Raw genomic sequence first — 20,604 nt, forward strand, 5'->3', positions numbered from 1 at the left:
CACCCAAAGGGCAGGAAGTCAGCTGGGGTCATAGGATCCCAGCAAGATAAGCATCCAATTTACTCTTGAAGGTGTTCAATGTAGGTGCTTGAACCACCTCCGATGGCAGGCTGTTCCAGACCTTGGGGGCTCGGACAGTAAAGAAATTCTTCCTTATATCCAGCCTGAAACGATCTTGCAGGAGTTTATAACCGTTCAACATTGTCATCCCTTCGGGCACTCTGGTGATGAAATGTTCCCCCAGATACTGGTGGTCACCCCAATGAACTTACAGGTGGCCATTAGATCACCCCTAAGTCTGTGCTTTTCCAGGCTAAAGAGCCCCATGGCTCTCAGCCTGTTGTCGTAAGGTCTGTTTTCCTGACCTCTGATCATGCGCATGGTTCTTCTCTGGACTCTCTCAAGCTTCTCCACATCTTTTCTGAATTGTGGAGTCCAAAACTGGACACAGTACTGCAGCTGCGGACTCACCAAGGCTGAGTACAAGGGGAGAATGACATCCTGGGATTTGCTTGAGAAGCATCTATGGATGCAAGCCAGCGTTTTGGTTGCTTTACTAGCCACAGTATCACGCTGCAGGCTCACGTTCATCTTGCGGTCAATGACGACCCCCAAGTGTCTTTCTTCCGTAGGGCTAACCAGCGTAGCACTGTCGAGCCTATAAGGGTGCTGCAGGTTTTTCCTCCCAAGGTGGAGAACCTTGCATTTTTCAGTGTTAAACACCGTCAGGTTCTCGTCCGCCCATTTGCTGAGCCTGTTCAGGTCAGCCTGGATCGCCCGCCTGTCTTCTGGTGTGGATGCTTTGCCCCAAAGTTTGGTGTCATAGGCGAACTTGGCCAGTCCGCTTCTGACTCCAATGTCCATATCATTAATGAAGATGTTGAACAATATGGGTCCAAGGACAGAGCCTTGGGGGACCCCACTGGTCACAGGGCACCATGACAACTGACTTTGTCAATTACAACCCTCTGGGTCCGACCACGGAGCCATTTTCCCAGCCAGCGGATCATGGTGGACCCGAGGCTGCAGTTGGCCAGTTTTGCCAAGAGGTGACCATGGGATATCAGATAGAAGGCTTTTTTGAAGTCAAGATATATGACAACAATCTCTTCTCCCTTGTCCAGGTGATAGGTCACCTGGTCATAAAAGGAAATGAAATTGGTCAAGCAAGACCTACCCGCAACAAACCCGTGCTGGCTATCCCAGGTGGCCCTGGGCTGTAGCTCCCCCTGGCTGAAGATCCGGGAGGAGCCAGGCAGGGTTATTTTGCCCCAAGTGGCACAATTTGCTTCACAACAAAGTGCATGTCCGAGCACGTGCACTGAAGCAAAAAGCCCCAGCTCAAATTTGCACCACTTGTATCTGAGCTGCTGCAATTGCACGTGCTTGCATGTGTGGACACGCTCTACAGGGCTGCAAGACCAGTAATTTGAGACCCATCCCCCTCAGTACAGAGAAAGGGAATGAGGAGTTCCCCATAATCTGTTCATTAAGGATTCCTCCATGTGCAGCTCTAAATAGAAACAATTTAGATTTAGCACGTCTGTAGCCCAGGTAAGAAATGCTTTGCTTGAACCTATGGCTTCTTAACTTGACAGTTAGTTTCCCCCACACCATTTTTCAAAATGAAACAAAGTAAAGCAAGCCTGAAAATAAATTGGTTTCTTCATCTGGGACATTTGCAAACTCCTTTGTTTCATGTTTTAACTGTGCCAGATTATGATAAAAGACCTGTTGTGCTCTCTTTGGCAGAACCACGCAACTATGGCAATATTAACTTGTTCTTCTCTTTATGCAGCAAATTTGGATTCAAGAAAAAAAAAATGGTAGTTATTTGTTATTTCTCAAGTACTTGTGTGGGAATCCAGCTTCCTACACCCAAACGAAAGGTAATTACTGCAGTGTTATCTGTTCTATTCTCATGTGCCAAGTCTGTGTTTCACTTCTTGACTGTTGAGAGAGAGAAGTGGGATCTTTAGCTGCTGTAAACCTTCTTCCCCTACCCCACTGTAATTCCAAGTGTTATAGATTCTTATGCTCTTTTAAGTTAAAGACCTCAATGATTTTACAGTTGCTAAGAGTCATCATGATTAATATCATTAATACATTTTTCAGCCAAACTAATTTTAGCTCAATGGAAAATTTGCAATGCCAGTGGCCCTCTCAAGTGACATATTTTTATAATTTTGGTGAAGTGTTTCACATAAACTTTTTGGTTCTGTTTTCTCATTTTTACTCAAACAATTACTAATGACATACCCATTAATCATGAATTGAATTAGACAATTAAGGTAAGGAGAAATGAAGGAATAATAGTTGAAACAGGTGTTTAGTTACAAAGAGGAGAGAATTTAGCCATTTAGATCTTCCCGACTCCTCAAACCATACCCTTTTTTATTGTACTAAAGTGCAAAATAGCAAAGCATATCAAAAAAGAAGATGTGCATCCTTCCCAAACCTGCCTAACATAATGCCCAGTTGTTTAACCATTATTTATTTAGTTAGACAGTTTGAAATGAATAGGAGCCCCAAGGTGAATAAGGGCTGCAAACTGGACCTGTACTTAGCTTATATTTTTATATTCACAGTAATACTAAACAGGGTTTCCCTGTTAGTTCTCATCAAATATATAATAAATAATAACCTAATCGTAGAGATATAGGAAAGAGTTCCCATTGGTTTCAGTGAAAGGAAGTTCAGGGTCTTGAAAGAGTCTTCAGTAAAGAAGTGTGAAATGTAAACATACAAACTATTAGGTTATCCAGGAGTAACAACCACCACCCACTTACCTTGAACTTTTTTGAAAACCCTGGAACTCATAAACTTTAAAAATCTGTCGGCATAAAAACTTGGTCTGTGAACTGAAACAGTGTCCTAGAAAACAGAAAGGGCTTTAAATTTACATTCTTCATACAGAAATCAAAATGAACAAGGGAAAAACTTGACATCATATTTTTCTTAAATTTTCATACTTTATTTGGTGGCTCATGGATGAAGATATAAAGATTTTGCTTTCTCATGCCAACTAGAAATTACTGTACAATTAACAACCATTATAATTAGTAATTGTACAACCTTTTTGTAATCCATGTATCACCATAAGCATTTAATATAATTCAATAAAATAAAATTCAACTCTAGATTTTTGATCAGCTGGTATACTATGTGGCAAAATTTTGCCTTGCATTACATTCTATACAGCTGCACTGATGTTGATTCAGGAGGCACTCTAACTGGCTAATATAGTTTTCAATTAACTCTTGACTTAACTGGTAAATTAAGATTAGGGATAAAAACATCATCCTTTTATTTTAGTTGTGTTGTACTGTATTACATTTTTGGCCTGGTACCTAATTTGTCCAAAACCTGGTGAAGGAATCTAAGGGCTTCTTACAGACATTAAAAAACAGAACAAAGCGGCACCTTTTAACTCAGTGCACTCCCATGCTGAGCCCAGCACATGCCCAGAAGAACCATCACATTAGTTGGACCTGGCTTGCCCAATGTCTGTATAGATCAGGCACTTTTATCTAATAGCTGATTGAAGTCCTGCTGAAGCACCAATCTATACAGATGCTGCAGAGCCGGGTCAAACTAACATGCTGCTTTTTCCAGTAAGCGTGGTTGGTTGGTTTTTTTAATGTCTGTAAGCAGCCCTATTGTTCAACAGAGTTACAAAGAGGATTTGATTTTATTTATTTATTTATTGGTTAGATATGCAATAGGATGACAGCTTGTCAAAAATTACAAAACTAAACTTACTAAGGAAAACTTATCAGGAAAAAGCACATTCAGTAGCCTGGATACCTTGGTGATAGGCAGATTATAAATGTAAGAGTTTGTATTTCCTCAGACAACAGTTATCAAAACTTTATCATAAAAAATTGTCAATTAAAAAAAGATGCTTACCCCATCATAGACCAGCGCTTTCCAGGAATGTTCCAGCTTCTTCATTAACCTAACCACATTTAAATAACATTAAAAAGTTTGTTGTGAAATGTTCTCGTTTTACAGCAATCTCACAAAAAAATTATTAACATGACATTTTAAAGTGTAGCAAAACAGATGCATTCTAAACTGCCACTTACCTATAAGACTGCAGAATATCAATAATACCCATAAATAGAAGTAGCTTTTCTCCTTTATGGCTCTTAGCTGGAATGCCTCCCATTCTGATGGCAACAACAAAATAAAGATATGAGATATTTTATAACAAAGATCTTTCTAAAGATGCCATAAAAGGTGATATTAAACGTGAACTGCATCTTAGACAAAAAGGAATTACTAGTAAATTCATTAAGGTGGAGTGCTGAATGCCCTAAAAGCAAAGCCAGCTGAGGGTAGGACATTCAACCTCACTGACTGGAAACATGATCTTTCTTTTCAGCTCAGGTCCACAGGCTGCTGCTTGTTAAGGCAACCCCACATGTCACAGTTTCTATCAAAGGCAATACTTCCTTACACTTCTGTATCATGTCCCATTTGAAGATTGCATTACATTATACAAACCTATCCTTATTCATTCTGAAGTAAGTAAATATTGTTTCCCTATTCACAGATTGGGAGGTTAACATGATTTGCCTGAAGTCTCCTAGGAACACTAATGACAAACGCCAGAATAGAAGACTGGTCCCCTGATTTCTACTCCTTTATTCTAACAACTAGTATTGCTCCCTCTTCTACAGAAATACATTGAAAGGCAAGCTTAAACGAAATTTTATTTGTGGTATCCTACTTTACAGACCTGTAAACAAAAAATAGGTCTATATTCTTTGTGGTTATAATTTGTAAAAGATTATGAAGAGCTTCTTTCCTAACTTAGCACCCCTAAAATGGGGTGTTTGAATTTTGCATTCTCAGAAAAATCAGATCCTAGATTTTTTTTTTTCAGGAAAAAAATCAGTCTCTTTGACCTGAGTTTCAAAAGTGATTAGTGATTTAAGGTGTCAAATAAAAAATCATTTAAAAGGTAGCCTAATTGATTTAAGCATTACAAATTGTTAATGTGGTTTGAAAGTCTTGGCTCCAATTTTTAGTTCATTTTTATTAACTTCTGTTAAATTCAATATACCCTCTAAACTGTTAGTGAAAAAATACCATCAAAAGATGCAACATCTCATTTTCTAATGAAGCCCAAGAAAAGTAATAATATACTCCTCAGACATCCAACAAGAATAAAGTTGACAGTGTTTAATATTTCAGATATTTCTAAGATTCAAAATTAAATACCAAAATGATAAATAGTTTGAAAGCCAAAACACAAAACCACTGCTCAGGCTTTCCTACTGTATCACAACAATGCACTTGAATGTACTTGAAAAGTGACCTGCAAATGGGAAAGCAAGTACAATAACTTGCAATTTCATAATTCTGTTCTTACTGAAAAAAAATTAATTCTATTAAACACTGTGTCCTTGGATGTCAACCTACCACTAAGAAGGAACCACACTCCATTCAATGGGTGGCAGCTCCTCAACAACATAGAGCAATAGTACACAATAGTTTTGTTGGAATGCAAGGGAAGAAAGCAATGACAGCAGGTGGGATTCAGAGAGGCACAAGTACTTAAAGCACTGTAAAATCCAAGTAGACTAACTAGCAAAAATATCTTATAAGCATTTGGGTGACTTAGCAGCTTATATTAGACTGACTTTCATAGGACATTAAAGTGACTCAGGAACCTAACAACTGTATTTCTGCATGTAATATCATTGGATTTTTGAAGACAAGGTGTTGGTTTTCAGTTACTTGAACAGAATATTTCCAACAGTACACAGCTCCTATCACCATTCTTGAGCATCAGTCCAGTTATGAGTCATATACTTATTTCATGCAAATAAGAGTAATTTCATACTTGTAGGGCAAAATACAGCTCTTTGTCTAAACCCATATTCTAGTACTTTAAACACAAAACTATGCCAATACAAAGTAGTATTATTCTCCCATTAATTTGCTGTAGGTTTAAGCATGTAACACTAATGGTATTTACCCAGATAACTCCCTGGTGAACCCAGAAAAGTAAAACCTTTTCCAAGTGAAATTAAGTCTCTGTTATTAAAACAAGGATTGATTATACAGAATAGGAATGCTGATTGCAACTCTCATTAGCACTGAACATGAATCGGGGAAGAGAATATTCTGTGGAGACACATACTTGAAATGAAGACAAATGGAGCACTTCACCCTTTTCAATTACATCCTTAAAATTCTCAACAGCTTAGGAAATGCTATTGCATACAGAGGCAGTAGAAGTGCTGTCTTCTGAGCATAATATAAATAAAAGATTTTGATCACTGTAGTTATTAAAGATCCCATGGCACCATTTATAAGCGTAAGAGTCTTAACACCAAAGTCTTGGCTGAATTCCAGCCTGGCTAACTACAGCCTGCCTACCTACATTTCCACTGCAGTTTCAATTAGGGAGAGAAAAAAGCCAACATGTTTTCAGCTGTGCTATAGTGCTCATTTGAGAAGTTGAAATATCAGTCTTGTTCCTCCTGAAAGGTGACTGCACCTCAGCATTTGGTGAAACATTTTCTGTGTATTCAGTGAGAAAATTTCTTTGGGATGACAAACTCTAATAATTTAATTAGTAATTAACAGGTTTGGTTTATGAGGCTGTTTCAAGTTGCAGTGAAATGGCATGTGGGGCTTTTCTAATGGCAGTTTCATAACACATCTTTTATAAGAGAATTAACTTATGTGCAGATAAATTGATTTGACTCATAACCACAATTCCTATAATGTATTTAAGACAATGAAGAAATTGGCGTTTTTATTTTTGGATCTCTAGTGAACCTCAGTGATATAAGCTTTGAACATTTTTTTTTTTTTTTTAAAGGAAAGAAAAAAGAATCCCCACCACTCTCTTCAGTTTTCTTAAGCTTTACAGTCACTTATGTAATCTTGGATGGGAGAAAGTTCAATTTGAGATTTCATTCAGCAACAGAACAGCCCAAATAAATAAGGTAGATAAATTCCAATAGTCATTTTTTTTAACAGCAAGGTTTGTAGACTTACGTATTTGTAGCTTCTGTGAGAACAGAGTCGCCAGACTTCCCAGGCCCCTGTATGGATTCCATGGCTGTAGAATAGAGAACTTTCTGTCCCCCAGGACGTTTAGCATCAGATGCATTCTGGGAACTCTCTCCATCCTTCTCTCTTGTGATACTGTCTAATGTATGGATTCCCAGCAGCAGACTATAATCCATGATTTTAAAACTTTCCAACACCTGTTAAGGAAGAAGGACTTTTTGCACCATAACATAAAAATGACTACATAACTGTATTTCTCATAATTAAAATACTTGAGAAAAATCCCAAAATAAAAGTATATAGAATACAATGGCCTCCACTGACTTGGGTGGTTTGCAAAATGTAAAGGCAAATTTTAATGTTTGATACTAGTGTGGCACCAGAGGCAGATTCGGAGGGTGGGGGATGCACTGATGCACTTGCACCCCTCCTGCTTTGATTCCTACTTCACCCAAAGTTTAAAACCAACTGCCTGGCAGTGGCAGCAGCATGTCCAGTCAGGCAGTGCTGAGGGAGTCAATTGACTTCAGGGCTCATTAAAGTCTACCTGATACCTTCTAAGGTCTTAATTCCACAGGTGTTAGTGACACTCTGTCCTTTTTAATGACCTTTGACAATCAAGCTTGCCTTCCTTCTGCAATTGTGCTCTCTGTTAGATGCTCCTGGTAATGTAACTCCTATTTCACAGTCTTGCAGACTGTTTTAAACTCATTCCAGTAAAGTTATTAGAGGTCAATATATCAGGCGCATAACAGATCAGCACCAATAAAAGGAAAATTAACATTATCAGCAATTGTCTTTTTTTGCCTGGTGTAGCTGATAATGTCACTGATAAATGCTGCATGCATGTGCACAGCTGTAGCATGCTTGTAGCCAGGAATGCAGCCTGGTAGTTTGGAGAGCAGTGTCTGGCCAGTAAGTCGGGGAGGGTGGGAAGGAGATTGATAACCCCACAGTGAGGGAGGAAGTGATGCAGGGGCAGAGGCAGGGGCTGCCCAGTCAGGCTGGTGAATGCAACACCAGGGCCAGGAGCCATAGGCAGCTCATTTGGGGGTGCGGAAGGGTAGGGAGAAGGGGTGGATCCCCACCACTGCACACACCCACAGGGGAGGTGTGTGGGGCATATACTCCCTGGATTTGTGTGTGGGGCAAGGGTGGGCTGCCCACTGCAGTCTCAGTGCCAGGGGCTGCACTGGCCTCTTCCCTATAGAGGAGGGGCTCCAAGCAGGTGGGGGTAGGGCAGGCAGCAGTGGCACTGGGAGGTGTGGATATGGGGTGGGCTATAGCTATCCCAAAATTCCCCGTAGCCACCCCTCCCAGCACCGCTGCTGCCCCCACTGTCCTGCCCCCACCCCCTGAGGACAGCCCTGGCCCAGCACCCCCCATCGGAGAGAGGCTGGCACAGCCCCTAGCCCTGAGCCCTCCCTCACCCTGCACACATATCCACGGGGCACATGCCTTCCATGCCTCCTGCAGGTTTACGTGCCCTCACCAGGCACCATTCCATGTGCACCCTCCTTTTCAAAATCCTACAGCTGTCAATGCCTGGCACCTTTTGCCTGAGGGTCTCAAATTAATTTACAACCATCAATAAACTAACCACTGCAAACCCCATTTTAAATATGGGGGAAGCAAAGGCACAGGGGGCTGAAGATGCAGTAATACAGTCTGCAATCAAAGGGAGTTTGCCTCTTAGTAACTTCTTCCATTTACAGTGAAGGAACGTTTAAGGCAGTTATCTTATGCACTGACCACAATATATATTTACGATCATAGTAACACACGAAAGGACATTCTGCTTAAATATATATAAACTCAAATTTGCAAAAAAAAACCCCAACGAGGAAGAATTTCAAAAGGCAAGAAGGACAGTTGGCTGCTCAGTCCTATTTGAAATCAATGGGATTTGGGTGAATAACTCCTCTTTTGTGTCTTTGAAAATCTCTCCTTGGCACTCCAAAAGGGACAGACTTTATACTTGAAACATGACTTGGAGATTAACCAACCTCATCCCTTGCTCTTATTAGCCATTTTGCCTCCCTGGTTTTAATAAGTTCAACCTCCCCATTTAGGTTCACATACAGGCATAAACTTCTGCTACACCAATATGAATCCAGAGAATGCCATTAGAGGAGGGGGAAAAAACCTATCATCATCGGTATTAAGTCATTTAAAATGTGAAAAAGGCAAAATGAAGCAGCTCCTAAGTACAGTTAATAATACACAAAAAATCACCTGCAGGCAGATATTATATCAAACACACTGCATGGAAGCCTTGCTTGGCACAGGGGAGACAACCCATTTAATTTGCTGTAATCTCAGGGAGATATCTGCCGCAAAGCAAGTCTTCTTTACTCTAATGCAGCCCAGCAGTGATTTCACTGCCAAAATCTCTTACTGATAATGTTGTAATCCTTGGCACTGAATTGTAAAAATGTATGTCATTTTATGTGGAACAAGACCAATTTGATTTTACAGAGACAACAAATAAAACACATTAAGTTTAGGCGTGGTAGTTTATCAGAGCATAAATATTTTACACAAAAACCCTAGACCAAGTTTTGAACTCTCATGCACTTTTTATATCTTCAGAACTGGGGTGATTAGGAAAGCATTCAAGATGCTTTGGAGGTACAGTAAGCAGAAGAGGGAACTCCACCAACTATATAACTGTCTTTTTACACACACACACACGCACACACACACACACACACCCCCGCTTTATCACATTGTATTTCTACTCACTAAAAGCTACAAATGCAACATTAGCATCTTATCTCCATTCTTTACCTATCTTGCATTTTGTGGTACTATCCTGAATAGCTTTTTACATTTTGTCAATGACAATCGTCAAGGCCCATTGTTAATAAGGGAAGATTTGCATAGGGTCTTGCATTGTAAACTAAAGGCAGAAAGGTCTCGTCTAATTTAGAGCTCTGGGATAGGGGTATTGTGAACATCACAGGTTGCTAAACAGGGAAACCTAGGAAAATAACCTAGGTTTCAAGAAGAGAAGAAGAAAAAAAAATGTCTTTGAATTCTTAAATGTCTGAGATGCATCTATCAGCATCCTCATCTCATTCTCATTGGTAATGACACCAATAGATGATCTTGGACCATAAAATAAAAGACATATTCTTGATTATCATGATGACATAAGGAACATATATTTCATTACTCATAATGAGGGAATGATGGTTACTAAACGCATCCAGTTTTGGGGAACTAGAAATTGTGAACTGCAAAGGTAGGTAATAGAATTCTTCTTGCAACTGCCACAATGAATTAAATTTAAAAAAAGATCTACTGGGGTTCTCAGTACAAATATTTTTAATGTTGTACGTATATATTTTATTCAGCTACAAGACTTGGATGCATACCACTGAAAATAGAAAGAACGAAGATGCTTAGCTGATTAAACAATAAAATAGTTTATCCTTCTGAAAGTATTACTCCTGTATTATAGTTATTATCAATGTATATGAGAATCTTGATTTCATAAGCTAAACATAACTGGGAGCACGAATGCCATTCCCATTTGAATACTTTAAAGTAATTCCATTTAGCACTCTTTTTTTTTGCTTTAGCCAAATATATCTTTGCATCCTCAGTCCCTTTTGGATTAGATAATTAGTACAGCGGAAACCATAAAGTAAGTGTAACATCAATTTAATATTTGATACAGTGTAATGAAAGATGATATACCCTGCCTCCCCTTCTGGAGGAATATACCAAATTTAATTGCATACCACATGCACCTTTTGCAATCAACAAAACAGCCCGCTTAAACGTATATGTTATGCAGAAGTTGATTTTCATCACATGGAGAAGTAGAAGGATGCAGATACTGTGCTACAAAATGGCTGCCAGTTACACTCTCAGCCAGCAAGCAAGAGGAGGCAGGGTCAACTGTTACCCTTCATGGGCACGCTCAAATTTGCAGCAGCTCAGCCAAAAAAACTACTGCAAATAAAGCAGCTGTGAAAGAGGTAATACTGGACCCTGCCCATTTCTACCTGTTGTCTCAGAAAGAGCTGTCAGCTACGGGTGCGCAAAATGGGCTGTATTTGATTCGGATTCAGATTCAGCCCGAATCAGAGACAGTGCTTTGATTTATTGATTCAGATCACTGTTCCCGATTCGATTCGTCCGAATCCGAATCTGAAGATTCAGAGAATCAGCGATTCGGCCATAGACACAGCTTTAGGTACCTTGAGGTACCAGGCATGGCTCATGAACTCTGCGATGCTGGGGTGCATGGAGTGTCCCACAGGAGCACGGGAGAGTCCCCCACATGCTCAGTGGCAAACCTGGAAGTGGACCAGAAGAACTTCCGGTCCACTTCTGGATCTGCCAGGGAGCACGCTGGGGGCCCCTCCGCACCACCCCTGGCACTACCCCGGGTGCCCCCCCAGACCCCGGAGGCACTAGTCCCTGAGCCAAGGGGAAATGGGGGGGAGGGGGAGAAAGAGGCCTAGCACGCTCACCGGCAGACCCAGAAGTGGACTGGAAGTACTTCTGGTCCACTTCTAGGTCTGCTGCCAAGCACCCTGGGGACCCCCCACCACACTCCTGTAGGATGCTCCATCTGCCCCAATATCACAGCATTCATGAGCCGCCTCCTACCTTAAGGTACGTAGAAAAAAAATGTAAACCCATTTCTACGTCCGAATCCTTCTGAATCGATTTGGAGAGTTCCGATTCGATTTGGAGAGATTAAAGCATTTCCTGATTTGATTCAGATTTGGAGATCTGACCACTGAATCGGGCCAAATCTCTGCCAAATTGAATCAGGGACCAAAGCTTCACACAGCCCTACTGGCAGCCACTTTGCAGAAGAACCTCTCCATGAAAAAGCCAGTTCTGGGCTACAACTCTAGAAAAATCTGTTCCCCCCTACATTGCACTTTCCAAAAAACAAAGTGTGTGTCTTATTTGTGGGTGTCTGATGTAGCGAACCTCTTCTAGTTCTGACTACACTGATCCACTATCTTTTGCCCCAATTCCTGGCACTAAAACTTTAACTAAAAATCTCACTGCCTGCCTGTACTCTTATTCCAGAACCTTTTAAACTAAAAAGTATAACATAAGAAGTATATGTTATCTAGCTATTCTAATACTCCTGGAAGGTGAAGTCAGTATCAATGTAATATTTTCTTCCTGGACACATCCTGAGAACCTGTTCCTACATGTAGCATGAACTGTAAATTCTACTGCTGGAGTTTTCTTCCATACTTGGTTTTTTTTTTAGATATTTCAATGCATGAATCAACTTAACTTGATCCTATGCAGATCCTAAATAAGATGAATACTTATAGTATGTGTAATCTTCCTAGCTTGCTGCAATATGTGACAGTCTGGCAAACCACAAAAGCTCCAAAATAAGTCTTGCCAGTTGGTATGATATGCATGTCTGATGATCACTGTTCCTATATATTTGCTAATCAAAGCAGCAAAACTTGATGCAAATCCATAGCCTAACTTTAGCTCCATTTCCTCATTTGGTTCAAAGGACAATACAACTATGAAAGCACAATAAAGCAGAATGTGCAGAACAATCAGAACGCCAGTGTCAATAAACAGTCTTTGTCTAGACAATTTTATTTTGTGCCAAATTCTGAAGTCCTTATTCGTGTAGGACTTCCACTAATGTTAATGAAACTTCACCTGAATATAGACTAAGAAGTTTCAGATGTAATATTAGAGAAAGAGGTGGGGAAGTCAACTAAATGTAAATTGTGTTTCATTTAGAAGATTATTTTTTTCATGCATAAGTGTTAATGCGAATTAACAGCTTTGGTTTCACCTACCACTTATGTGACATGATGCAGTAAATTATTTTATTTCAATATACTCAGTGCCCCAGAGGAGCTGCAAAAAATCCAGTTTTGTAGCTCCTTTTCATGTTGAATAGCATTTGGGAATAGTTCCATTAACTTAAGTGGGACTACTTGTATGAGCAAGTGCTCTTAGCTGCTGAATGAGGTCATAATGTAGAGAAGGAAAAAAATCTCATGCAGAAATCGTGATACCATCAACAAATACCAGAATAGCAAATCACTAATAAAACCATGACAATAGATGACAACCATGACCGGGCTCTATAGAAGCAAGTACTAACCCCCACAAATGTTCACCCTCTATGGTTATTGTACAAGGTAGAAACTGTGAAGATGACTCAATTTCTATTATTTTGTACTTTGCTCTTAAATGCATACCAACAGCACAATAAAGGTAGTTTTGCAAGAAGTTTCTGGATTTACTGTTATTCAGGCACACATTTATTTTGGCAGATACACACTGTATTACTATATTTACTCAATTCCAAGACAAGGTCTCCTCCATTTAACATGAGGGGAAGCCCCTCATCTTAGAATTGAGTACAAGGGAGATGGGAGGGAGGTGGGGGTGAGCAGGCAGCTGCTGTGGGTTGGGCTCCAGTCCTTACCTGGAGTTGGAGCCAAAGTCACAGCTGCTGTCTGTCTCCCAACTCCCCCTGCCACCTCTTTATCCATCTTCCCCTGTACCTTCTGCTCCCCCACCTTCCCCTCTCCCCCTCCCCCTTGCTCCATGCTGGTAGGCTCCATCCATGCTGCAGCCCGAGGCACTGAGCATGGCCCCAGCCCAGCTGCATAGCAGTGGTGCACAGCCCATATGACTGCTATATAGGCTGTGCTGTAGCCATGCTCCATGCCCTATGCTAGAATAGGGACAGAGCCTGCTGGTGTGGAGCAGAGGCTGGGGAGAGAAGCATCGAGCAGAAACTGGGGGGGCAGACGCAAGCAGAAGGTTAAGCCGCTTGACCTTCCCATACCACCTGCCTCCCCACTGCCTACCCCACTACACTGGTGGGAGGAATGCATCAAAGATGACCCTCCAATAACTAGTTTCCAAACATGAAAAAGTATAATACATTTATAATTTTTTCATGTACAGAGTTGAGTTACTGGGGGGTCCTCTTAAATTCAGAATCATCATTGATTTGAGTAAAAATCAGTTTGAGTATTGAGAATGTGAGTTAACAGGAATTATAAGTCATTTAACTGGCACACTGATACAGGTCAGTTTTCCTCCATCACTGTTAATACATAAAACACTAGCCCTAAAGATTCTGTAGGCACTGGAATGTCACCTGGCAAGGATACTAATGCTTACAGTATGGTCCGAGCTGGTGGGGAATGTCTAGATCCTATTTCCCAATTATTCTTTGATTCTTAACTCATGGTTTTCTTACAAAAAAGAACCAACTAACCAACAGCCAACAGCAGAGTTTTCAGTGATGGGTCACAAACTGAATTGTTCCTATTAGCAAAAAGCAGAAAATACTGTAATGAAGTAATATAAGAAAAATCTCTCTCTGTTCTAGTGCACTGTCATTTGGAAACATATAAAAAGCTTCTTGGTTTACATTCAGTTGGATTACATTCTATTTATTGCTCCCGGGTGCAGCATTTACATGTGCACCCAGGACTGCAGCATGTTGAGCCAGGGTGGTGCAGCCCTGCTGGCAGGGAGCCTGGGAGGTCAGCCTGCTAGTCTGGAGCTGCTCCACCCAGGCTTAACATGCTGCAGAGAGGCTGGTTGGAGCATGAGGGTGCTACAGTGCAGGCCTAGCTGATAGGCACTGGTCAGAGTATATATGTTTGTTGCTGTGGAGTAAATAACTCCACTGTAGAATAGTACTTGTGTTCGGTAGTACTACCCTACAGCAAAGTTAATTAGTTTGCTGTGGCCTAATAGTACCGCTTCTGTAGATGGTGATACTTTATTGCAGAGCTAATTAGGCAACTTTGCAGTAAGCACTCGTGTAGATGCACCCTGTGAGAACAAATCACTTAGGGTATTTACAGGTGTTACATTTACACTGGTCTAAGTCAGGAGTTGGCAACCCCCTGCACTAGAGGTGCACCAATATCTTGGTGCCATATCGGATCAGAACCGATTAAAGGAAAATTAACATTATCAGCTATCGGCTTTTTTAGGCCAATGTAGTTGATAATGTCACCAATAAATATAATATGCCTTCTGGCTGAGGCCCCTGGATGCCACATGCTTGTATGCATGTAGTCAGGAATGCAGCTGGGCAGCGTGGAGAGCAGCACCCTGCAGGTAAGTCTGTGGAGGGAAAGGGGTGTGGGGGGATAGAGATCCCCTCAATGAAGGAGGAGTGGGGTAGGGGTTGGGGTGCTGCCCAGTCAGGACAGTGAGTGTAACCCAGGGCCAGGACAGGGCGCAGGATGGAGCCGTGGGCAGTTTTTCTAGGAGGTACAGGGGTGAGGGGGGTAGCTCCCCACTGTGCACACCCCCTGAGGGAGGAATGGGGGGCATGTACCCCCCCAGATGTATGTGCAGGAAGCATGCAGGCTGTCTGCTGTGGGCTCGGGACTCTTTGCTCTGCTACCTTTGCCCTGGGGGCTATGTCAGCTGCGCGTTCCCTGCCTGCCCAGCAGCAGTGGGGGCAGCGAGTTGTGCCTTCTGCTGCCAGGTGGGCAGGGCACATGTGGCCAAAGCAGGACCCCCAGGGCAAAAGCAGCAGAGCAGAGAGCCCTGAGCCCACAGTGGGCAGCCCACATCCACCCTTGCCCCACTTGGCTCCACTCTTGTTAAAAGCATCCCCATGCTTAAAAATGGTGGCAGTGGTACTTAAATGAAAGCTCATTTGACTAGCTTTAGTCCAAGTACACCCACTGCCATTTTTAAAGTGCTGGGATGCTCATCCCCTGGACAAGTCACCCATGGATCCATCCCGCCCCCCATCCTGGGTCTCATTCACCGCCCTGGCTGGGCAGCACCCCAGCCTCAGCCCCTGACCCACTCCCTCCCTTACCATGGGGACCTCAATCTGCTCCCCCCACGTCCCTTCTTCTCCACAGACTTACCTGCAGGATGCAGCTCTCCATGCTGCCCAGCTGCATTCCTGTAAATCAGTTATAGGATCAGTATTGGCAATATGGCTGGTTAAAAATTGGCCATCAGTATTGGCCAAAAAAATCTTTATTGGTGCATCCCTAACTAGCACATGTGCCAGAGTGTGGCACATAAAGACATTTTGCTTGGGACACCAGCCCTCGAGGCAAAAGGTGGGAGAGCTGTGAGAGGCCCAATTTACTTGTGGCAGTGGAGCCCTGGCCTCTTCCCTGAGGCATATGCACATCTGCCACAAACTGAGGCGGGGCTCCATGGACCCCAGTGCAGCTGCTTGCAGCCTCCCCACCACCTGATGTGAGCAGCCTGGGCTCCATGGTGGGCAGCAGGGGCCTTCCCAGAGATTGGGCTGGCTTTCGCAGGCAGCTGGGAGGCTGCTAGTGGCTATAATGGGGTCCACAGAACCCCAATCTGGCTTGTTGCTGGTGGCAGGTGCATGTACTCCTTGGGGCAGATGGCAGGGAGGGGGCTGAAGCTGTGCTGCCACAAGGAGGATCAGGCCCCTTGTGGCTCCTCCGCTATCTGCCCCAGCATGCCAACATCATACAAGCAGACATTGTGGGGGGTTTTGGCATTTTGCACAAAGAAGTTGCTGACCCCTGGTCTAAGTGAATGTAGCTTGATCTGAAGCCACAAGCCTAGGTCAGGTAAAAATGGCAAACACAACATAAACCTAAGTTGCATCTGAGACTGTACTTAGTTGAGACTGACGGGGGTAGACCAGTTTATCAAGTGCCTGTACTGTTCCTTAGTGACCACTATTGCAACTAATTCAGGATAAACCAGACTTTATCCTGAGGTTTAAAGCCTCATTTGTTGCCTGTACCATATATAGCTGGAGGGTGGGTTCTGTAAATATGGCATGTTGCTTGCTGTGGGCTACTACAGCACATGCAAAGCATTCAGTGCTGCAAAACATCCTCATTATGGAATGGCTAAATAAATGTCTCACAGAAGTTAGTCCTACACGAACATGAAATATACATTTAACTTTCAAGTTTTAGCCACAGGTCATTTCTTTTCTAACAATATGCTGTTGATAGGACCCACATCCAGTTGCAACCAATAGTGCAATCTTCTCAATCCTTTCCAGCTGAATTCTACATGGTAAAACCAGTACCGTTGAGGTTAAAAAGTGAATGAAAGTGAAATATGCCGACTTCAACTCAAAATAATGGTTTCTTAAAATAATGAAAATGTCTACCTGAAGTCCAAATGACTCATTTTGATGGTTTTTTCACAGCAAAAGTGAATGCAACTTTCCCTAGGGCTGCCCAGCTTCTGGGCAGCTGGGGTCCTTCCTGCCACGCAGGCTACCTGCGCGCACATCATGCAGGGAGAGCTCACTGGTCGCCTGCAGCAGTGGACTGCGATTTGGACATAGCTGCCTTAGATCTACAGGGGGTTACTTTGCACTTCAGCTAATATGATGAGACCAGAATCTGGCCCATAAGCATCACTCTGACAGTATCAACTATGAGCAACAGCACATAAGGATCAGGCACAGGGAAATCAGACACAAAAATAAGCAATGAGTTTTACACAGGACAACAGAATATAGGCCTCTACCCCAAGTGCACCAGAACACGCAGTGTTCCCCAGGCCTATAAGCTGCAGTCTCTACCATCAACCTTGTGCATGAAGGCTGGAAAAGAAGAATGCCTGGATCTGAAGTTTCTATGGAAAAGGATGCCTTTGTCCTTAACTCTGAAGTTTCTTGCTTTTGCAAGCTATTAATGTAGCTCTTTTAAAATTAAATTTCCTCAGTGAAGTTCACAGTGTTCTTTGCTAATATAATAAAAGAAAATACAAACCGTGACAAGCAGTACATCCCTCCCTAGTAAGAAACAGCATGAAATGACTGTCCTGTTCTTAAAAACACATGACGACAACATAAATTAACTGCCACAGTTTCTGTAATAGCTATTTTGAATTTCTGGTATCAATGGGTTTACTATTCTACTAACAATTTACAAATGGAGACTGCAATTTTAGACTAGTTTAAAGATTCCTCTTAATTTATGATGTTTGATTTTGGTAGAGAGAGATAAAACTGCCAAATAAGCTTGTCACTTGTTTTATTTTCCTGATTCACTGGCTCCAGAAAGGGGAACATTTCTTAGTACCACGTGTTGTAAATGCAGTCAGAACGGGGAGGGGAGACCCAAACAAACCCCCCACCCCACACAAACTGTCATTTGTGGCAGCCTAATTAAAAGTTCTTCAGGTCAAATTTAGCCAATGGAATACGTGAGCCCAACTTCCTCTTTAGGAGTTGTACACAGTCACTTAAAGCTGAAATCAGCCCTTTGGCTTTATGTCCTAATTAAAATATGCAGTACCTCAACATGAATTGTTATCCAAATCCAGGTGGAAAGTGGCACAAGCCCCTGCTCTCCTCACCAGTCTTGAATTGGTTTATGTGGCATTCACATATTAATTTTCATCCTCAGGATACTTTAACCATTAACTCAATCCTCACAATACTCCTGTGGGGCATCAAATTAGCATCCTAATTTTAAAATGGAAAAGACTGGACTTAAAGGTTAAATGATTTGCCAGCACACCAAAGCAATCTTGAGACATTGACAATTTTTAGTTCCCTGACTTGCTGTCAGCTCATACTTCTTACTCAACAAAATGAGGGTCGAGGCTGCCTGAGAAATTTTTATAGAAAGTAACATAAAATCCAATTTTTCTCATAATGTTGGAAAAGATATCCCTTGTGAGAAACAAGAATGTAATGCATCGTCAGGAACAATTTGTCCTTTTCTAGGTCATTAGCATTTTGACTGACAGCTTTTTTTTGCATTTGTAAAACTGCCTCTGTAGAAACAGTAAACCTCACTGCTTACCAACAGACAGTAGCCTTCTTATTTCAACACTGTGGTAAACAGACTATTTATGTAAAATGACATTATTTCTTCATTGTGTAAAGATATTTAAAATCAATCCACTACATAGTCTATATTAATACCACGTCAAAAACCAACAAACAAAACAACCCCCCACTTCCACCTTCAAACCCTACACTTAGAAATGCAACAGTTTAAAACTTTGACTCCAGCATTTTGGGCGTTTCCTTTACTATTCTTTACAGTAAAAACAAACAAAAAAAATCATTAGGAAGTCTCAATTTTTTCCCCACGCCAGAGATTTCTGGAGAATCACCCTTAGAAACCCCTTCAGTTTTTCCTTTTACTCGGAACACTCATAAACACTGATTATCATAACAGTTTGGTGACACACGTATCTATTTAGAAATGTTCAGAAAAGTCAGTGCTTAGCACGGATGTGTTTCGTTTCTAAAGAACATGGGTGACATATTCCAAAATTCACATAAATAAATTCAGAGAGGAGATGCCTTTCTGTAGTCCCTAAAGTCATATCATTTAGTAAATATTTTATTTACAAGAAATTACAAGTTTTCACAGAGAACCACATGGAGACTCTTATAAGAATCTTTTGCTTCCTTTTGACCAGAGTAGGAAAATGCTAGAGGAACAGGGGACCAGGAAACATCCCCATATTTGGCCACGTGGATTTTCAACTCCCTCTGGGAGAACATTGGCCTCTGAGTATTACGGAAACCTGATGCTACTCTCATCCAGTTTTTTTCCCAACCATCAGAGTTATAACGTGGATTAACCAACTTTGCGATATAAAAGAACAGTAGACAATTTCATTATTCCAGACCTCTAATCTTTTTGCCCAGAAGATCCCAGTTCCAGGGTCACGGCCCTACTTTATGTGCAAACCTGTACACTATAATTTAATTTCCTTGGGACTCACATGCCATTAATAAGCACTGAGACCTCATTTGGGGTTATGACCTCCCAGTTTAGAAACTGAAGGTCTAGACTACGGTGGGAAGGAAGAGGCTCACTTCACTGTGGGGCCAGAATTATGGCACAAGGATATGTGGGAAGTATGACTGTTTAAGGAGTATTGCAGATGGTCAAAAAAGGTTAGAATATGTCTGGGGAGCAAATGGCATTAGGAGTGGAAAAAGAGCAATAGGTCTGATAACTGGAATGGCTGCAGGATCCTTTTTCCTGCCTTACCATGGAATTAATGAAACCTTAATTATCATGCTACTTACTGCTCTGTTGTTCTTTACTAAAAGTTATAAATACTGTATTTACTTGAAGCTAAGATCACCCCAAATTTAAGACAATTTCCCAATAATTAGATTTGATATATGTAAAAAAAATAATTTGTTATAATTTTCCAGGTATAGAATCTAATTATTGTGGGGGTGTCTTGAATTCATAGATGCTAGGGTCAGAAGGGACCTTAACATATCATTGAGTCTGATCCCCTGCCTGGGCAGGAAAGAGCACTAGGCTCAGATGACTCCAGCCAGATGCCTATCCAGACTTGTCTTAAAGACCCCCAAGAGAGGGGAGAGCACCACCTCCTTTGGAAGCCCATTCCAGAATTTGGCCACCATCACCATGAAGTTCTTCCTGGTGACTAGCCTAAATCTGCTCTCTGTCAGTTTGTGACCATTGTGCCTTGTTACCCCAAGAGGCACCCTGGTGAACAGAGCATCTCCGACACCTTGCTGTGCCCTCCCCAATGAATTTGTAGGTGGCCGCAAGATCAGCTCTCAGCCTTCTCTTGCAGAGGCTGAAGAGATCT

The 20,604-nt window shown here is 41.8% G+C and overlaps 1 protein-coding gene across 2 annotated transcripts in view; it reads right to left on the reverse strand.

Annotated features, from left to right (window-relative positions):
• Window positions 1–20,604, reverse strand: part of PIP5K1B (phosphatidylinositol-4-phosphate 5-kinase type 1 beta) — a 151,524-nt gene that overhangs the window by 68,265 nt on the left and 62,655 nt on the right. For both annotated transcript variants that reach the window (XM_019517490.1, XM_019517489.1), the window contains 4 exons: window positions 7,021–7,232; window positions 4,089–4,172; window positions 3,910–3,958; window positions 2,790–2,874 (listed from right to left, as the gene is read on the reverse strand). In XM_019517490.1, coding sequence (XP_019373035.1) covers window positions 2,790–2,874; window positions 3,910–3,958; window positions 4,089–4,172; window positions 7,021–7,232 — 430 coding nt within the window. The remainder of the gene's footprint in view (window positions 1–2,789; window positions 2,875–3,909; window positions 3,959–4,088; window positions 4,173–7,020; window positions 7,233–20,604) is intronic.

This window comes from Gavialis gangeticus, unplaced genomic scaffold (genome assembly GCF_001723915.1).
Source record: "Gavialis gangeticus isolate Ggan-Ray unplaced genomic scaffold, GavGan_comp1, whole genome shotgun sequence".
Lineage (NCBI taxonomy): Eukaryota > Metazoa > Chordata > Crocodylia > Gavialidae > Gavialis > Gavialis gangeticus.